This window comes from Tamandua tetradactyla, chromosome 16 (assembly GCF_023851605.1).
Source record: "Tamandua tetradactyla isolate mTamTet1 chromosome 16, mTamTet1.pri, whole genome shotgun sequence".
Lineage (NCBI taxonomy): Eukaryota > Metazoa > Chordata > Mammalia > Pilosa > Myrmecophagidae > Tamandua > Tamandua tetradactyla.
The window spans coordinates 12,354,969-12,374,670 of NC_135342.1; the positions used below are offsets into that span (position 1 = coordinate 12,354,969).

General features: G+C 52.0%; 1 protein-coding gene and 1 long non-coding RNA gene across 8 annotated transcripts; one reads left to right on the top strand and one right to left on the bottom strand.

Annotated features, from left to right (window-relative positions):
* The first annotated feature begins 7,542 nt into the window (after positions 1-7,542).
* LOC143658870 (uncharacterized) lies at positions 7,543-15,985 on the top strand. Its single transcript, XR_013163351.1, has 3 exons — positions 7,543-7,972; positions 9,937-10,027; positions 10,556-15,985. It is a non-coding gene; the product is annotated as an uncharacterized LOC143658870 (long non-coding RNA).
* On the bottom strand, positions 9,731-19,371 carry FUT2 (fucosyltransferase 2 (H blood group)). Of its 7 annotated transcripts, none has more exons than XM_077131247.1 (3): positions 19,258-19,352; positions 15,174-15,510; positions 9,732-14,158 (listed from the first exon to the last, which is right to left on the bottom strand). In XM_077131247.1, exons 2-3 carry the CDS (start codon positions 15,256-15,258, stop codon positions 13,143-13,145), a joined length of 1,101 nt encoding a protein of 366 aa, XP_076987362.1. In that variant the 5' UTR covers positions 15,259-15,510; positions 19,258-19,352; the 3' UTR covers positions 9,732-13,142. The 7 variants fall into 7 exon arrangements, with proteins under 7 accessions (XP_076987368.1, XP_076987362.1, XP_076987367.1 ...); XM_077131250.1 differs by lacking the exon at positions 15,174-15,510 and adding an exon at positions 18,551-18,789 and having other exon boundaries at positions 9,733-14,158; positions 19,258-19,367; XM_077131251.1 differs by lacking the exons at positions 15,174-15,510; positions 19,258-19,352 and adding exons at positions 18,551-18,789; positions 19,078-19,251 and having other exon boundaries at positions 9,733-14,158.
* Between the last annotated feature and the right edge of the window lie 331 nt (positions 19,372-19,702).

The following is a 19,702-nucleotide window of genomic DNA, read 5'->3' on the forward strand; positions in this document are numbered from 1 at the left end:
ATGAATCTAGCCCCGGTACCATGGGATCAACAATTCCATCCTCACCAAAAGGGAGAAAAGAAGTGTAATTAATAAAGTGTCAGTGGCAGAGGGTGTCCAAATACAGTCGTGAGGCTACTCTGGAGGCTGCTCTTATACAAACTTCAGGTAGGACTTGCTACCTATCATAACCTGCCAACCCCCAACCAGGGCCATTCCAGCCAATCCTAAAGCATACCTAAGGCAATATATAAGATTCTACAAGGGTTCCAGGCACTAGAGTAATTTGCCAGAAACCTACACCTCCAGATGGGTCCCTGGTCCAGATAAGTCCTGAAACCTAGCCCAGCCTCCCCAGAACATCAGATAGTTCCATCTCCCTACCCCATATTATTAGACCCTTCCAATATCAAAAATTGAGAATTGCTATAGCCCAAACAACCCCAAAGAGAGGTATGGAAAGATCAAAGGTGATGGTGGGATTATACATAGAAGATAGGACTTAAATGAATATGAATGCTGAATCATTAAATTGATATCTCTTTTAGTCTCCAGCATTTTAAGGCAGTTAGAAGTAAAAACTTAAAATTGTGGAATTGTAACCCATGTCAAAGTCTGAAATATGTTCTACAACTAATTGTGGTGCTGTGCTTGGAAATTTATAGCTTTTATATATATATGTTATTGTTTGCAAAAAAAAGAAGGAAAAAAAGTCGATTGTGATGATAAAAAAGTATTTACGCCCTCTAGACTCCTATATTCTGGAGCAGCTAGAAGGAAAAATATGAGAGGATCATATGGCAGCCCATGACAAACTCTGGGATCTGTCCTGTAACCACTTGTTGAAGACTGCTTTGAAAACTATTGCTTTTTTATTTCTTTGCTTTGTATATATGTTTTGCCATACAATAAAAAAAATTAAAAAACAAAAAAACACAGCAGCAATCTCTGGCCCATCTCTTCTTTACCGGAGGAACTTCAATTTGTTTCAGCTGTGGCATTCATCTGCTGTGCTACCTCCTTTCCTTTCCTTTTCTTTGATCAAAAGGTAGTGTGGGGGTGGGCAATGGTGGCTCAGTGGCAGAGTTCTCACCTGCCAGGCCAGAGACCTGGGTTCACTTCCCAGAGTCTGTCCATGTCAAAAAAAAAAAAAAATTTAGTGCAGACCCCAAGCACAGAGGGCTGAGTTTAAAGGCAGAGACTCCTCAGAAGCCCGTCTGGCCACAGCCAGTGGCTATCACTGCAAACAACATATCCAGATGCCTGGCATCATACCAAAAATGTCAGGACAGGGCCTGTGAAGAACAAAGTCCTGGGATGTGTTGTTTCCGCCCTTGTGGGTGTGGGTGTGAGTGTGGGTGTGGGGGGATCTGGAGGGGTTCCCGGGTGGATTTCCTTTCCAAGGGCCAGCTGTGTGCATTCGCATTCTATTTCCCCACAGCCCATCTGTCCACTTCACAAGGTTGCCTCGTGATGGGGCCACTCGGCCACCGCCTGCTCAGCTGCCACGCACACCTGCTCAGGGCATCAGGCCGAATCTACAGGTGCTCCTTGGTTTCCTGGTGCCCTGAGGGGCCCTTCTCCAGGCCCCCTTTTCCCACCGAGGGTGCATTGCCTGGGGCGTCTCAGAGAGCCTGGCTTGGCCCTGGACTGAAACCCACAAAGCCAGGCAGGGCCTGGCAGCAGCCCATGCCGCGGCGTCCCTGAGAGCTGCGAGGCAAGACCGCCAGATCGTCTTTCGAGAGAACTTTACAGGTGTGAGGGGAGAGATGACGCTGATGCGGATGAAATGAATGGTGAGGAAGGAAACAAGGTCAAGTTCAGGGTCTATTCTGAGGGACAAAATACGTGAAAGAAAGACTCGAGATAGGCTCAGGCTTTCGGTTTCAGTAACTGGGTAAGGGATGGCGCCATTTGCTGAGATGGGGATGGGTGGGGGTGGTTTGGGGGGTTGAAGTCAGGCATTGGGTGGCATGGGGGTGCTGAGCGAGCAGAATTTCTAGACCAGGACCATAAGCATAGCCTCCGGGACCGGCGCGAGTCGGGATTGCATGATGGAGGTGAAAAAGTTCTTACAATCAAAATCCCATTCCAAAGAAGAGGCTGAAACCATCTGTGATAAAGGCCAAGCTGAACTCAGCAGTGAAGGCTTTGAGCCTCCCAAGATGTACATCACTGATTGAAGGACTTCACAGTGGGAAGAAGCAAGTCAGCAAACAAAGGGGGGTGCAGTGGATAGGAAACTGGCCGGAGCAGGATATTTCCTGTGGAAACCTGCACGCTTACAGCCTGTGACACTGGCGGATGTCAAAGCCATGATCATTGAAATTCCCAAGGAGATCCGCCTACTTCTATGAATGAATGGAGACAGCCAGACCCAGAGGGACAAGATTGAGGTTTGGGCTTGTCAGTCCTATTTTTTTTCTTTTTGTGGAAGAAATGATTGGAAAAGGACCTCCTCGCTCCATGGAGGTCTCCCAGGGGAGCAGAAGTCAGCTAGGCCCCTGTACACCCAGGCCCGACTGTGGGCTCAGAGCTCTGTGCTCCCTGCCGACACAGCTCCGGAGGGACCCTGGTGCTGCCCTGGTTGGGGTCTGCTCCAGGACCCACGCCCCGATGGCCTGTCCCCTGGCCTGTCAGGGTGTGAGGTCCCCTGACACACCCCAGCTGACCTGCCGGCCCAGGGCCCTGGCCGTGATCCACAAAGCCATGAACAGGCTGACCCTGGAGGAGGGTGGTCAGAGGAGTACGTGCTGCTGGAAGGGACTTCAGAGGATCGAAGTAAGTTGGGGGACTTGTGGGAGAGGGGGACAGCAGCAGTGATGGGGGCAGCCTCAGCTCCCTATACCCAGCGCCCAGCACCAAGGCCGTCTGCCCCTGAGAACCTGCCCAATGCAGGGTGGTCAGCATCTTGCACTCACTCCTATTTTCCCCGAGGAAGCCCTCGGCGCCCACAGTGGCTGCCCCCTGCCAGCTTCAGCTCCCACTTCCAGGTCCTCCCAGGACGTGGCCCAGGCAGCGTGGGACTTCATGGAAAGCTCCCATCAGGGGGATCCAAGAGTAAGGGGTCTCTGCTTGGTCCAGTGGACACACAGCCAAGCCCGCCGTCTCCCTTTGCAGGGCACCCTCTAGCCAGGAGGGGATGAGCTGTGCATCTGAAATGTGCCCATCCTATTTTGATGCAATCATAGGCGGAGAGCAGGGAGCGTGGGAAGCAGTGCCTTCCATGTCATATCACTGCTGTGACCTCCTGAGCCATCCCCTGGGCCCCAAGCATCATTTCTTCTGCGGTAGAGTAACCTGCTGCCTTACATAGTCGAGTCTGCAAAGTTCTTAAAGGAATTTCAGTTAAATTACAGAATTCGAACTCAGGAAAATTAAGGTATCTTATATACTATGGCCCACTGCATGATCTGATGGCTGTTATCATGAGACTCCTCCAAACCCTACTGCTTTTACGTTTTGACAACCAACAAATGAATGGGATTTATATCGGAAAATCCAGATTGCATTAATATGAATTACTTTTTTAAATGTAGTTCAGAAAACTTGGAATATTCTGTTTCTCTGTGACCTGAGATTTTTTTAAATTATTTTATTAAGACTTTTAGCAACTTGGCTCCGTGAAGATACTTTGCAGGATAGCACGCAGAAGGATGCACAAATGTAGGCTTTAATGTTCTGGCTTAAAAATAGTCTTTTTTTTAAAAAAAATAGATATTCTAAATCATCATTCATAGAGTTATCAGTGCAATTGGATTGGTTAACATGAAGTAAATCCTAAGTCACATGCTAATCAAGACATTCCACAGTTCAATTATTTTGCATATTTTTCTCTTTAACATATAAACCATGCTTCTGCCCACTTTGAAAAAACCAACAGAAAGACAAAAAAAGTTTGTTTTTGGAAATGTTCAGGTGTCTATTATTCAAGTAGAGATCATAAATGCCTTTACATATGTTGTCAAAAGGGAGGAATTATGTCCCATTTCTCAGATGACAGAATTGAGTGGGTGATTCAAGAGAGGGGGAGAAAGGAAGGAGCTGCAGTGCCTTTTGTGATCTGGTCTTGGGGATACACACTGTGTTAGTTAGATTCAGTTGTCAACTTGGCCAGGTGAGCATACCTAGTCTTGTTGCTGCGGACATAAGCCAATGGTACATGAACCTCATCTGTTGCTAATTACATCTGCAGTCGGCTAGGAGGCATGTCTGCTGCAATGAGTGACATTTGACTTAATTGGCTGGTGCTTAAATGAGAGATCACAACGTAGCACAGCTAAGCAGCTTGGCATTCCTCATCTCAGCACTTGCAGCTCAGCCCAGGCCTTTGGAGATGCAGAAAGAAGTCACCCTGGGGAAAGTTGTTGGAACCCAGGGGCCTGGAGAGAAGACCAGCAGAGACCATCTTGTGCCTTTCACGTAAGAAAGAACCTCAGTGGAAAGTTAGCTGCCTTTCCTCTGAAGAACCAACAAAATAAATCCCGTTTTATTAAAAGCCAATCCATCTCTGGTGTGTTGCATTCCAGCAGCTAGCAAACTAGAACACACACCAATCCCTTGCCTTTTTTTTTGTTTATTTGTTTTTGGTGTGTTGTAAGGCAAGGTCACATTTCATTATTTTTCCATGTGAGTATCCCATTATTGCAGCACCATTTGTTGGATTTTTTGTTTATTTGTTTGTTTTCTGGGAAGTGCATGGGCCGGGACTCGAACCCGGGTCTCCTGCATGGCAGGTGAGACTTCTACCACTGAACCACCTTCTGCCTTTTCTATTTGTTAAAAGGACTCCACTCAGCCTGGCCCACACTCAAGCGGCACCTTTTGAAGGGAGAAGTGTCAGAGAATGCATGGACATATGTGAAAACCACCACAGAGCGCAGGCTGTATCAATGGCTTGTCACAGTTAAATCAAAAGCTGTTTTTTCCCCCCCTTAATGGTACATAAAATAATGATGCACCTTACTGAAAGGTTTAGGAGGCGAAAGGGTGAGAAAGAAGGAATATAGACGTGGAAATTTAAAGTGGGGGGGGGGTGTTTATTTCTGCGCTCCCGGGCTGAGCTCACCGAACCCAAGATGGAGGAAGGCAAGTCAGCGCCTGCGTGATGGCGTGGGCGGTTTTTAAGCAAGGGGGTCAGGTGACATCTAGAAGGGGCGGTTCTCCGGAAGTCAGGTGTCCGGAAGGGGCGGTTCTCTGGAAGTCACGTGTCCGGAAGGGGCGGTTCCAGAAGCCATGTTGGGGGGGGCGACACAGCCTCCACAGCTCCAGTTGCAGTGTCCTTCCCGGTTCCCCAGACCTAACATTCCAGGCTTTTTGTAATAATAGGGCGTTGAGGTTCTTCTGGCTACTTCCTGCTGTAATGGGGCGACGTGAGGAGATAGGCTGGGGTTGTCATGGTCAGGTTAGCTATAGGAGTCTGGGGAGGAGGGTAGGTGGCGGTAATGAAGCAGGAACATTTGGTTGGCTGCTACCCATGACAGTTCCTTCATGTGTCCCTGAAAGAAGTTGAGGAGGCAGGGAGCTAGGAGAAAAAAGAGACAGATTAGGATAACTGGTCCTAGTAGCGGGAGGAGCCATGTCGCCAGGAGGGAAGAAAACCAGTCTACAACAAGCGTCGGTTCCTTGTTTTCTGTGGTAGAGATCATCTCTTAGTTTGTTCAAGGTTTGAATATTTTGTTCCACCAGACCTGACTCGTTGACGTAATAGCAGCATTCCTCTTGGAGGGATATGCACGTTCCTCCTTTTTTGGCTGTTAGCAAGTCTAAGGCCCGTCGATTTTGAAGAGTTACCTGGGCTAGTGAGGTAAGTTGACGTTGTAGAGAGGAGAGGGATTCTGATGTCAATTCCAGGGCTACCTGTAGTCGAGTCTCAAAGTTTTGAGAGGTTAAAATACCATGTCCCAGTGCCCCTCCCGCTGTGGCTGAGGCTGCGACTGAGGCAGTCAGGCTGATGCCTACCAGGATAGGCAGAAAGGCAGCCCTTTTGGAGCGAGGAGAGGGCAGTAGCCAAGTTAGTTCGGACTCCCCATAGAGGGTTAATTGAGGAACAACAGTTACCAGGAAGCATGGTCCTGGGGCAGTGGAGTTAAGGGCTTGGTAAGTGTTCCATTACACCAGAAATATTGTCCTTTGGGGGCATGGGTGGTGTTGTGGGTAGTGACGTCAGTTTGGCATCTATTAAGAAGTTGTGTCTGATTTGCAGTTGTGTGTGTGAGGTAGCAGGTTTTAAGGGGGTAGGGAAGGTTATTAGGCTCTGGTTCCCACAGGGGGATGTTCTTTAGAGTGGTATGGTAGGAATCAGGGCTATGTTTGTGTATTTGGGTTAGATTTATAGGGACAGCCGCTGGTAGTGGTGTATTTAACGATGCACAAAGGAAACAATGGGTTATTTCAGGGAGTACTCGTGTTTGGTTGAGGAAAAGCAAGGTATGTTGGAGGACTTGGAGCCACGTATGAGAGGCTGGTGAGGCAGAGGTTTGGGCAAGGTGGCTGGAGAGACTCTGCTCAGCTCACGACATGTCGACAGACACCTGGGCAAGTGTAGGATTAATGAGGGCATAGGAAGGGTCTAGAGGGACCGTGAGGAAGGCGTCTTTAAGGTCCAGGACAGAATAATGAGTAGTGTGAGGAGGAATAAGTGAGAGAAGAGTACACGGATTGGGAACTGCTGGGTGGATGGGGATGACAGCCTCATTAATTAGTTGGAGGTCTCGGACTAAATGGTAAGAGCCATTAGGTTTCTTGACAGGCAAGATGGGGGCGTTATAAGGCAAATTAATGGGTATGAGGAGTCCCTTTCCCTTGAGCTGGTTAATGATGGGCTGGAGTCCTTTCTGATGGGTTATGGAGATAGGAAACTGTGGTCTAGACGGGAATGAAGATGGATCTTTTAGTCGGATAAGAACTGGTTTATGATGGGAAGCTATTTGGGGAGTTGAGGGATTCCATACTTCCGGGTTTACTGGGTGAGGCGGTAGCGGAGGAGTGGGTGGGGTGGAGCCCTGAGTGGAGGTGGAGGCCACACATAAGGGCAATGGTAAATCTGTTTGGGGTTTTTGTATCCAGTGAAGTAAGGCCTCCAACTTGGTGAGGAGATCCCGCCGCATCAGTGGGCTGGGGCAAGAAGGCATCACCAAGAAAGAGTGTGTAACGGGGTAGCCTTCTATTAAACATGTAAGCGGTCCAGTAGTTAAGGGGCGCGAAGGACGGCCATCTATGCCCGTAACCGTGACCTGGGAAGGAAGGAGTTGACCTGAGTAGGAGAGGGGGACAGAGAGGGTAGCCCCCATGTCCACTAAAAAGGAGGTGGACTTACCCGGTACCCTGATTGTTAGCCTGGGTTCGACGAGGGTGATCGGGGTCACTGAGGCCGGGCGTCGTCAGTCGTCGGTGGCCAGGCCCAGGACTGCCAGTGGTGGGTCAGGGGATGGAAGAATGGCCCCTCCACGGCCGGGCGCCGAGGGGAAGTCACTTTTCCAATGTCCCTTTTTCCCGCAGAGAGGACATGGTCCCTTGGGCGGTCGAGGATTGGGGCACTGGCGGGACCAGTGTCCATCGAGGCCACATTGGAAGCACTTTCCTGGTGGTGGATTGGCCGTAGCCGGCATCTTGTCAGTTGAAGTGGGCCACGGGGCCACAATCAGGGATTCGCCCTCCGGCCGTCCCGGGATTCCTTTTCCGCCCTTCCCAACTCATCACGAGTATTACAAATTTTAAAGGCCGTGTTTACCAGGTCACGAATAGGGGCCTGAGGACCGTCCTCGATTTTTCTAAGCTTGCGCCTAATGTCTGGGGCTGACTGGGATATAAAATGTGTGGCTAAAATGGTTTTACCAGCCTCCGAGTCAGGGTCTAGGCGGGTATATTGGGAGAGGGCTTCTGTGAGCTGGTTTAGAAAAGCGGCAGGATTTTCTTCAGGACCTTGAGTAATCTCCCTCAGCTTTTGGAAGTTTACAACTGTATGGGAAGCTTTCTGCATGCTGGCTATGAGGTATGTAAGCATTTTGTCTCGCCTAATTCCTCTGTTTCTCCCCGCTGGGGTGTCAATCTGATAGGCCCACCCTGGCTCTTGGTCTGGCGCTGCCTCGGCCCCTACCAGCATGGTGTGGGCGGTTATATGCATCTGGTTAGCATGAGCCCTGGCCGCATTGAAAATGCGGTCCATTTCCTCTGTAGTTAGGGAAGAAGAGCAGATTACATGGATATCACACCAGGCGAGGTCACAGGCATTAGCCAGATATTGGAAGTTCTTTAGTATAGGTAGTTGGATCATTAGAGAAGGAGCCCAACCATTTCTCAATGTGTGAGAGATCAGCCAGGGAGAAGGGAGTGTGTACTCAGATTAGCCCTTCAGCTCCTGCAACTTCCTGGAGGGGACAGAGTAAAGTACTTTTTGGGTGGATATGGGAGCTTACGGGTGAGGATGGCGAGGAACCAGCCGGCGGCAGAAGAGCTGAAGCGGGAGGTGGGGGGCATGGTGGTCGTGGGAGAGCTGCTAGAGTAGGAGGAGGAAGGGAAGGATGAGATGGCGGCTGGAGAGCTGCTAGTCCAGAAGGAGGAAGATAAGGGTAAGATGGCAGCGGGAACGCTGCTGGAGCGGTGGGGGGGGGGGGGGAGAAGGACAAGATGACTGCTGAGGTGCTGCTGGAGGGGAAGGAGGGTAACTACGTCCTCTCTCGGGGAGGAGAGGATAGTTTCCCTAAATCTGGTGGAGGCTCTGGTCGTTTAAAGGGAGACGAATCAAGGGGGTCGGAAAAGGAGGAAGCTTCATCAGGCTGTTTGTTTAGCAGTGGAGATTTGGGGGTTACTCCAGCTAGGAGAACCTGGGCCGTGGAGCAGGAGGTACAGAGGGAGGGGCGGGAGCACAGAAGCAAGCAAGCCTGGACACAAGGAATTTTGGCCCATTTGTCATTCCTCTGGCAAAAATTGCAGAGGTTTGTAAGGATATTAACATCGAAAGTCCCCTCCTCAGGCCAATCAGAACCATTATCCAATTGATACTGGGACTAATCCTTTTTGCAAAAGTAAGGGAGGCATTTTGGCCAGATGTCTGGAAGTAAATCCAGTGTGGATAGGTTTGTCAGAAGACAACCCAGAGGAGTATAAAGTTTGGTTTTTGAGGATTTATTGCCCATACTGATGGGTCTCTAAGGATAAAGGATTGGCCCAGGGGGTGTTGGCGTCCCAACGCCCTAAGAGAGTCCTCGCAACTCTTATGAGCGGGGGGCTCGTCTTCCCAGGGGACGTCTCACCCTGGTTTGAGGCCCTTTCAGGTCCTGGACCTGAATTTGGGAGGGAAACGAAAAGCGGAGCGTCCCCACAACTTTTTGAGTTCCGGGAAAGGGAGTGAGGCTGGTGGGCGTCCCCGTTCACCTCAGCCCTCGGAAGAGAACCTGACGTGAATTCACGATTTTCAGAGGGTAATAAATGGACAGGCTCTCTTGGAACCATGAGACCTGGCAGCAGGGCTAAGAGGGCAGGGATTTACCCAATCTGTGGATGTAGCCGAGGGCTGAAGGATCCCTTGTTACTGGCTTTCTGGAGGAACGAGGAGAGAGGAAGCTGGAGCGCCTCTGGCCAGGCAGGCGGCACCCACGCTCCTCTCCCGGGTTTCAGCACCAAGATGAAAGGTTTAGGAGGCGAAAGGGTGAGAAAGAAGGATCGTAGACGTGGAAATTTAAAGTGGGGGGATTTATTTCTCCGCCCCCGGGCTGAGCTCATTGAACCCAAGATGGAGGGAGGTGAGTCAGTGCCACCAAGGCGCGGGCGGTTTTTAAACAAGGGGGTCAGGTGACGTCTGGAAGGGGCGGTTCTCAGAAAGTCAGGTGGTCGGAAGGGGCGGTTCCAGGAGCCATGTTGGGAGGGGCGACACAGCGTGCACAGCTCCCTTGCAGTGCCCTTCCCTGTTCCCCCAACCTAATACTTACAATTGATAGTGCTTCTGATTAATTGTAGCCTGTACTTGTATTTGTTTTTATTTGCATGGAGAAACACTGGAAGCAAAACAGGGGCTGGATGCAAGGAGACGTGGAGGAAATCACTAAAGGTGAGCACAATTTTGGGGAGGAAGTCATGTGCACGATGCTTATTTTCCTTATCCTTTCTGAAGTTATGTGTGGCCACAAGACTTATTAAGCCTCTGAGATGTGAGGGGAGACTCTTACTCTATTTTTAGTGAACTTCCTAACCCTTGATAGTCCTCCATTTCCTTCTCTCGGGATAGCCACCCCCCACCACCCCATCCACGTGGGAAGATCCAGGCAGCCATGTCTGCAGTAGGTGGCCATTCCCTATGGCCGCAGGTGATTGGCCCATGCTGGATGAGTGACACAAGCTGAGCCAATCAGATTGTCACTTTCAGGAATGTGAAATTGTGGCAGAGAGACACCTAGGTTTCTCTGTTGGGTACTTGAAATGAGACCTCTCCCAGTTTCCACCATGACCTCCCTGGTCTACCATCATCTCTTGTTGAGACCATCATGGCAGCCTTCTCACTGGTTGCTCTCCTTCTGCTCTCTTTTCATGCCAATGCTTTCTCCACATGACAACCAGATATGGCCATATGGCAAATCAGATCACGCCTCCCCCCCAAGCCTTGTCATGATTCGCAAGGGCTTTCATGATCTGATCCTGGTAACTTCTCTACCCACATCTGGCTCCATGTGCTCCAGCCACTCTGACCTTGCTGCACTCTCATTCCAGTTACCTATGGATGCTTGACAGACTACCCCAGACTTGGTGGCATTAGAAAAAGAAAGCCCCTTATGCTCACAGAGTCTGTGGGTCAGGAATTCAGATGTGGCTTGTCTGTGTTACACGGTGTGAGGAGCCTCCGCTGGGTAGCATGAAGTGCTAGGTTAATTTGAACTGCTTTGAGCTGCGATGGCTGACGTTTGGGCTGGAATAAGTCAAAGATTGGCCTTAGCGGAGACTGCTGATTGGAACACCTAACGTGGCCCCCTCACTGGAGCTTGGGTTTCCTCATAGCATGGCAACTTCTGGTAGTTGGACTTCCTACATGGTGACCCAGGGCTCCCAGAGTGAGTGTTCCCCAGCAAGCAAGTGGAGAAACATGGCGTGAAGAAGCCGAGACTATCCTGCAGACAGAGAGGCCATGGAGAGGAGATCAGAGATGCCCAACTGAACCCTATTCTGTGTAAGCACAGCTGCATGAGCGCCCCAGCCAGCATTACAGGGAGCGGAGCGACACTCAGTTGACTTACAGAGTTGTGAGAAATAGTGTAGTGTTAAGCCACTGTGTTTGGACGTGGTTTGCTGAGCAACCCCTAAGAGCAAGGATCTTGTTGGTTTTGTTCCCCACTATGTTCTACCTCCTAGACCACTTTCTGAAGCATAGCAGATGTTCAATACGTGTGTCCAGGTAGGTAGTCTGGAGAAAATACTGTGATATTGAGAGCTGTAAATATTTGCAAAAGTAGGCTTTGGACCTAGACTGGAAACAAGATCTCATGTTCTCCTAAGACACACTTTTAAATTAATTAATTAATTATTTTTTCCCAAGATGTACTTTTTGACCTCATGATGTACCCATATAATAAACTCTCAGAAGTTGCCTCCCCCCACCGCTGCTCCCAAAAAAGCCTTCAGTGTGTTCATAATGATGGTTAAATAAATAGTATTTATTCGATGTCTGGGTAATGGTTAAAAATGTGGTCTCCAAGAGAGAAGGATGTTGAGGGATGTATTCATAGCCTGAGGAATAACATATCCCATACATGCTGAGAGAACGCATGGAAGCTCTTGAGTTCATTGAGCCATGCTGGTCTCTGAGTTCTCAGTTGTAACTATCCCAGGCTCTACAAAGCCATAGCTGCAGAGGTGGGAAATATAGCTCTGGATACATACCAGCCCCAAGCCAACATGGCACTGTTGTGCAAACTAGAAAAAGCCTCCCCTTCCTCCCTTTCTGGACAGAATAGTAGAAAAATCGGAGCCCTCTGAGTGGACACAGTTCCAAGAATACATGGCTTGTTGACTTAGACTGTGGGTTCTAATTAAGCCCCCATTTGTCTCCTTGGTCAGCTGCCTCTATGGACTGAAGGACCTGTAAAATGGCTTGAAGCATCTCTGTTGTCAACTCTACAGCCATTCCCTCCTCCCTCTTCCTTGTTAACCATCCCCAGTTTTCTCTCTTTGAGCTTCCATCTTGTCGTCATCAGGTTCATGTGTCAACTTGGCCAGGTAGTGGTGCCTGTTTGTCTGGTTGCGCGAGTGCTGGCCTGTTGTTTGCTATGAGGACATTTCATAGAATTAAATCATGATCACTTTGGCTACATCCACAGCTGATTCCATTCGTAATCAGCCAAGGGGAGTGTCTTCTGCAATGAGTGATGCTTAATCTAATGACTGGAAGCCTTTTAAGGACGATTCAGAAGAGACAGATTCTTTATCTGCTTCGGCCAGCGAGCCTCTCCTGTGGAGTTCATCCAGACCCTCCACTGGAATGGTCAACTTCATAGCCTGCTGTATGGATTTTGGACTCTACATTCCCATGGTTACATGAGACACTTGAATAAATTTTATATTTATGAATATTTCCTGTTGATTCTGTTTCTCTAGAGAACTCTAACTAATACGCATCTCCTTCTGGGGGTGCTCATCAAATCCCCAGCTGCATATATTTGTTGGTCTAAGGCTAAGCCAATCCCAGGGGTCTCATTTACTTTGTTGCACAATGGGTTGTATGGGCATGAGACACGATTCCAGCCAACAAGATATGATGGCAAGTTGTTGGAAGGCTTAGTAAGGTTCCTCCCACTCTTCAAGAGGAACCAAAGAGAAGAACAGCCTCTTTCTTCTCCCTCTGGGAGAGGTTGCATGCAGGTGTCACTTGGACATGTGGCAGCCACCTTGGGGTGATGGAGGGAGCCAGGCTAAGAGGAAGGAAGGAGACCAATGAAACTGGGGTCACTCTTCTGAGTCAACAATCCTGAAGATAGGCCTCCGCTGGTCTTCTTGTGGCAGAAGATTCATGAATATGTCATTGAAAAACTTTAGTTGGGACTTCTATGCTTGCAACCCGAAGCATTCTGAATCAAGAGGGAAGGTTCCTGGTATATATAACACTGTGCTGCTCGTGCTTTGGAACGGATCTCGGTGGAGCCAGAAAAGAGGAAGAAGGAGCCAAGGGCAGGCCAGGGTCAGTGCTTGAGTAGTGGGGATAAGTCTGCTGCGATCCCTATCCATTCTGGCAAGAAAGCTGCCTCGGGCTTAAAGATTTTGAGGAAGGGAGAATCCGGGAGGGTGTAATTGGCCAGGTAGATGGTGTTTCCACCAGCCAGGTAGGCAGCCCAGATCCCGAATGTGCCGATGGTCATGACGGTGTGGTTGCACTGCGTGAGCAGTGCGAAGTCCTTGGCCGGTGAGCTCTCGATGCCATTGCCAGCGAACACCACGTCCCCGCGGGATGCGTCGATGTTCTCCTGACACCAGGCCATGCCGTTGCTGGTGACCACGAAGACCAGGTTGCTGTAGCGGGCCCGGAACCAGTCCAGGGCCTCTTGTAGGTATCTCCGGTCAGCCACCACGCCTTTCCACATGTGCGGCATGACGTGGACGTAGTCCCCCCGGCGGACGTGGACACCCACGAAGGTGGCCGGCCGGCTCCCGTTCACCCGCAGCCCCCGCAGGAAGGCCTGGGCCTCCTCCCGCACGTGCTCGTGGAGGCTGAACTCCTGGAGGATCTCGGGCCGGAGGTGGTGGTAGAAGGTCCAGGAGCACGGGTAGCCCGTGAGGCGCACGAACTCGCCCGGGATGTGGCGGTACTGTTCCTCCATCCAGTCGTGCAGGTGGTAGTTCTGCCAGTGGATCCTGCTGGCCACACTGTCGTGCAGGACTGGGAGGCTGATTCGGAAGATGGGAGCCAGCGCGCTGTGCATCAGGGCGGGGATGAAGGCCGGCCGCCCGTTCATCTTGGCCAGTGCGTACAGCGTGGCGTACTCACCCATCTGGTTCCCCAGGCGGCCCTGCGAGTTGACTGTCCACATGCCCCCGCGCTGGCCCCTGGTGGGGCTCTGGGTCACTGGGACCTGTAACTCCTGTGTTAGTTGAATCTTCCTTATCCGCTGCTGAAGGTGAAATATGGTGGAAATGGTGAAGACAAACAGGAGGATCTGGGCTGTGGGGAGGGAGAAGGGTACCTGCGCGAGGAGCATGGCTGTCGGGGAAAGGAAAGCAGGGAATGTTAACTCAAGGGGGGTGGATTGAATGGGGTGATGTCTGAATGCAACCGTGCTGTCGTGTGTGCAAACCCTGGGTGGGGGTAGGTGAGTGGTCACATCTACTTTGTGTGTGTAAGGAAATGGTGTGGTGGTTTAGAGTTGTGTGTACCCCAGAAAGACTTGTTCATCAATCCAATCCATTCCTATGGGTGTGCAGCCATTGTAAGTAGGGACTTTTGATGAGATTATGGCAATTAAGATGTGGCCGAACTCAGGGAGGGTGGATCTTATTACTGGAGGCCGTCATAAGGACAATGAAAGCCAAATGGAGAGAGAGGAAGCCCCTGGCAGAAAGAAACCGAAGGGCAAGGGAACCCGGAAGAGAAGGGAGAGACCGTAAGAGGCTGCTGTGTGACGCAGGAGCCTAGGACCGAGGATCGCCAGCAGCCAGCCAGTCTTCAGGGAGAAAGCATCACCTTGATGATGCCCTTGATTTGCTCCTAGCCTCAAAACTGTGAGCCAATAACTTCCCAATCATTTCAGCCAAACCATTGCATGGTATTTGCTTGAGTAGCCAAGGTAATTAAAACTCGGTTTTGCAGATACAGTATTTGCTGATGTGTGTGTCCACATTATATTCATATGTGGGTGCGTCTGCGTTATCTCTACATATGGCGTGTACATTATATGAACACGTATATGTGTGTGCATATGGAGGTTTCCATACCTTGTGCATATATGTGGGTATATTTCAAATTATGTGCATGCAGAGAGACGTGTACATTGTATCATATGGTGTGTATATATTATGTGTGTGTTTGTGTTTGTATAGTGTCTAGGTGGTTGTGAGCCCCTGGTGTGTGTGTGTGTGTGTATATATGAGCGTTTATATACATGAGTGCATAGGCTTTTTATGTGTAATCATTGTGTGCTTAACACTGTGAATGTTCATACACAGTGAGTGTGCATGTGTACACATCTGTATATGGTGAGAACAGTGTATGTACCTACCATTAAATGGGGATTCAGTTTCGGGAGACGTACATCTTGGCATGCCCTGTCTGTATCCCCTTTGGAGAGAAATTTCTCCATCCATTGAAGACCCAGCCACCTGACCTGCCTATCCTCCTGGCTGCAGCCAGTTGAATGAGAGAAGGACATCCGGCTCCAAAGTGGCTTCCCCATTCATCGGTCAATGGCTTATGACAAGTGTAGTCCAGCTCCAAAGGACAAGTTGGGCCAATCAAATTCTCTCTCTTGGATATTTTCACTAAAATATCTATAAGACAGTTTAGCCAGTGATGTTGAAAGACAGTAGGTGCTGTAGCGCGCGGCATGTTGCATGAGGCTGGAGCGGAGAAAAACAGTAACCGGAAGAGACCTGAGCAGATGTTCAGAGTACCCAAAAGCCCGTCACTTCCTGCCCAAGAAACCCAAGAAAATTCCCTTATTTTTGAGCAATTATACACCCTATTCTTTTCAACTCTGTGCAGTAGACAGATATCCCTTTTATGTTTATGGTGCAAGAGAATGGCTGGAAGGAAACACCTGAAACTGTTAAACTGCAATCGAGTAGCCTTGATTCGTGAAGATGAGTGTGTAACCAATTGATCTTTTACAGTGTGACCGTGTGATTGTGAAACCTTGTGGCCGACACACTCTTTATCCCGTGTATGGACAGAGGAGTTGTTAAAAAAATAAATAAATAATAGGAGGGATAAGAGTTAGGGGATGTTGTGGGTTTCTATTTTATTTATTTTTGAGTAATGGAAATGGTGTAAAATTGATTGTGGTGGTGAATGCACAGCCATAGGAAAATGCTCTGAGCCAGTGATCGTACACTTTGGCTGTTTAAATGGTATGTGAATATATCTCAATAAAATTGCATTAAAAAAAAAAAAAGAGGGTACGCTGGCCCGAGCGGCTCCCTTCCCTGGGGAATGTGAAGTTAGAAGCACAGAGAAGGTGGCCGGGTGGTTGTGCGCCTGTGTCAGCGTGTGGGGCTCGGGAGTGCTGCCCCGGCATCCCTCTCACTTTGGCCGCCCACCTGCCCCCACGCTGACCTAAACTCAGCCATGTAAAGAAGCTGCTCTTGGGTCCTGGGGCGTCCGTTCCCCAGAGCCCAAACCCCCGTCTGTGGCCTCCACCCGCGCCCGGTGCTCGCCTCCGGAGAAAGCCGAGGCTCACTGACCCTCCCGTTCGCCCTCGGACCCCCAGGCCTGTTCGGCTTCGTACACATTGGCTTTAAACTAACGGATCTTGTCGCCCCCAGGGAGCCCCGGTCACCCCCACCCCTGGACCCCAACAGAGCCAGGCCATGGGGCCCCACGCTCTGCCCTGCATCCTACCTGCTGGACAACCTGCTCCAGGCCGTCCACCCCTCCCGGCTCCCCTCTGTCCCTCCCGGGTTAGTGACAAAGCATCTTTTCTTGAGCACCACGGCCTCGGTTTCCCCCCTGTGTGACACCTGACCACCCCCCCACCCCCACCCGGTCAGTGTAAAAATCCAAGTTAACCAACTTGAAACAGCCTGGCAGCTAAGGCGTGGGCTGAGCCACAATCAGAGGGAGGTGGCGAAGCCCTGGGTTCAGAGTCCAGCCCTGGGAAGACAAGTGGATGAACCCCTCCCGAGGGAGCAGGGAGACACGCCCCCACCCCCATGCTGCTCTCACGAGGCCACGTGCACGTCTGTCCGTAGGCCCCCAAACTGGACTCCGGGGTGGAGAGGATTTCTCCAGGCACAGGGAGGAAAGAGCGCTTCCCCTGGGCTCGCTCCCTTGAAGCGTGGCCCCCGCCTTCCCCTCTTCTCCCCTGGCTGTTTTGCTCTCCCTTTCTCCTCCCTTTCTCCATTTAGGTTGTAAGTGCTCCAAGGGCAAGGAGTGAACTTGGCTTCCGGGTCTCTGGATTTGAGAAGCAAAGGACACGGGGTGCCCAGAGGCCAAGGGAAATGCTTGACAGCCCCGAAAGGCAGAGGGAGGGAAGGAAGGAAGGAGGGAAGGAGAGAGGGAGGTGGCAGAGACGTATGCAGAGGGAGAGGGAGGCAGAGAGAGGGAAACAGAGAGGCCGACGGAGCCCGGGAGAGCCGCGGCAGGCAGCGGGGTGGCTCAGCTCTGGGGCAGCCCCAGTCGCAGCCCAGCTCGGGCCCCGCCTTCGCCCTGCTTCCAGCTCTCTCTCTCCCCAGGGCGGACTCCTCGGCTGGCCCCGCCTCCCAGCTCCACGCGGGGCTCCGGGAAGGGGGCAGGTCCCACCACAGCCCGGGCCCCACCGCCCGGCTCTCCTCCCGCCCTCTCTAGGCCCGTCTCCTCCGTGGCCACCTCTGGCCTTGGGCTTCTCACTTCCTTCCATCTCTGTCTTTTCCGGGGTCGGGCCCAGAACGGGGGTGGCCTTAGGGTCCCCTCCGGATTTGTTTTCTGGCAAACAGGCAGGCAGGTGGGTCCTGGTGGGGCGCAGGGAGACCCAGTGCCCCTCGGCGCCCGCGCGGGGAGAGCGGCGGGGCTGCTGCCGCGGAAAGGCCCCAGCTGTTGAGCTGCCTGACCTTGGCTTTGACCCCGACCTGTGGGTCCTCCTTGTCCTCTCTGCCTTGCCGCCTGCGAGCAGCTCCTCCCTCCCAGGGCTGCGTGAGGACACAGCCCAGCTGGGACCTTGGAGGAGACCCTCCAGCACAGCAGCTGTCCCCCGAGATGCAAGCAGGGTGGGCACAACCCCAAATTCACCCTCAGGTCTGGTTCGAGTCAAATGTGGCCCCCACCGCCCCACACCGTGCTCCCAACGCCACCGTCTTTGTGCTTTTTAACAACCACCCCCAAAAAAGGGCCTGGCCTGGGGCCACGTGGCTCAGACGGGAGCTCGGTGCAGCCCCCACCCTGGCCGAGGTCCCCGGAGCAGGTGGGAGAGGGGCGGGTGGCGGGCAGGGGACGTGGGAAATGGGCTGCCAGTGTCCAGGGGTGATTTCCTCTGAGCTCCCGCTGGCTCGGCCACTTCTGTCCATCCACACCGAAATGAGTTCAGAGCAAACAGAAAGCCAATAAAGCGAGTTCCGTTTCGGTGAAAGGGAAGGAGGAACGTTCTAGAATAATGTCTTTCTGCTCCATTGGCGGTTCTCTCCCTCCGCCCCATACCGTGCCGGCCCCCATGCCCTGCTCTCCTCCCTCCTGCCTCTCTGGGCCACCCGCCCCGGCTCACCCCGCACCCCAGGGCCTGTGCCCCCTCTTTGAAGCACAGTGCCATGTGGTCTGTCCCTAGCAGGTCCGCCCATCTTCGACCCCCAAACGCTGCCCCAGAGGGGGCTAAATCAGTGGTGACAGCCCCGATAAAATTCCCACTTGCCTTCCAAAATCCCCTCCAAAATCCTGCCAGGAGCTGAAGGGCTGCCCCCTTGAGACCCTCACCTTCACTCTCGGGCCCGGAAAGGGGGCTGCGGCCCAGGCTGAAGGGAGCAGGGAGCGAGGGGGCCAAGCTGCACCCCCACACCCAGCCTCGGGGCCCGGCTTCCCTGCTGCCACGGGGATCCGGGGTGCTGGCCCCTGGGTGAGCCAGCAGGTCCCGGAGATGGGAACAAGAAAATCCAGTCACGGCAAAGGCTCAGGCCTCCCTGTGGTTGCTCTCACTGTCAGGTTGGTTCCTGTTTCTGTGGCAACGTGGAGTGGGACAGGGAGAGAACAAGGAAAGAAGGGAGTCAGCTGGGGGTGCGGGGGGGGGGGAGGGGGCTGTTGACCGAGAGTGGGGCTCAGGCAGCAGATCTGCGACAAAGGAAGGCAGGTGGGGGTGAGGAGGGCAGGCGGTTGGGGTGCTGGGAGGCTGAGGAAGGGGATCCTGGCCACGAGGTACAGGCGCAGGCACGGGCCCTCTGTGTCCTGAGACCCCGGGGTGGGAGTTAGTCCAACCCAGAAGGGATCAGGGACCAAGGAAGCCCTACCTGAGTCTTCATTTCCCAAACTCCTGAGCTGGATTCCCTCTGGGTTCTGTTCAGGGCTCTCTGCCGTGTGTCTGTGTGTCTGAGTGGGCTCTCTGCCGTGTGTGTGTGTGTGTGTGTGTGTGTGTGTGTGTGTGTGTCTGAGCTGCAGGGTTGGAGGGAGCTACCCTCGCCATCTCTTACCTGGTGTAGGTTGCAGGAATCGGGCAGGGTGCAGGAGGGCAGTTGGCTCGGAGGCCAGCTCAGCACGCGCTCAGCATTGGTCTCTTCACCCAGGACAGGAGAAATCTCTATGAAACTTCCTGCACGAATGGCAAGCAAACCCCACCCTAGGTGTATCTGACTTCCCAGAAATGGGCAGGTGTCATGGCTGGACTGCAGAAGGGAAGTGAGCCAGCGGCCCCTCCCACCTCTCCATGTGCCTGCCAGGATGCAGGGCTTGGAGTCAGTCCAGGAGGGCAGCTTGGAGGAAGGGGATACAATCCACTGCGGCCTGGCTCTTGCTGATTCTGACACCCTCAGGGCCCTGAATTGATTTATTTTGTCAAACAAAGGTTAGGAAGGAATGAAAGAGAACCCTTACCTCACACCTTATACAAAAATTAACTCACCCAACCAAAACCATTCC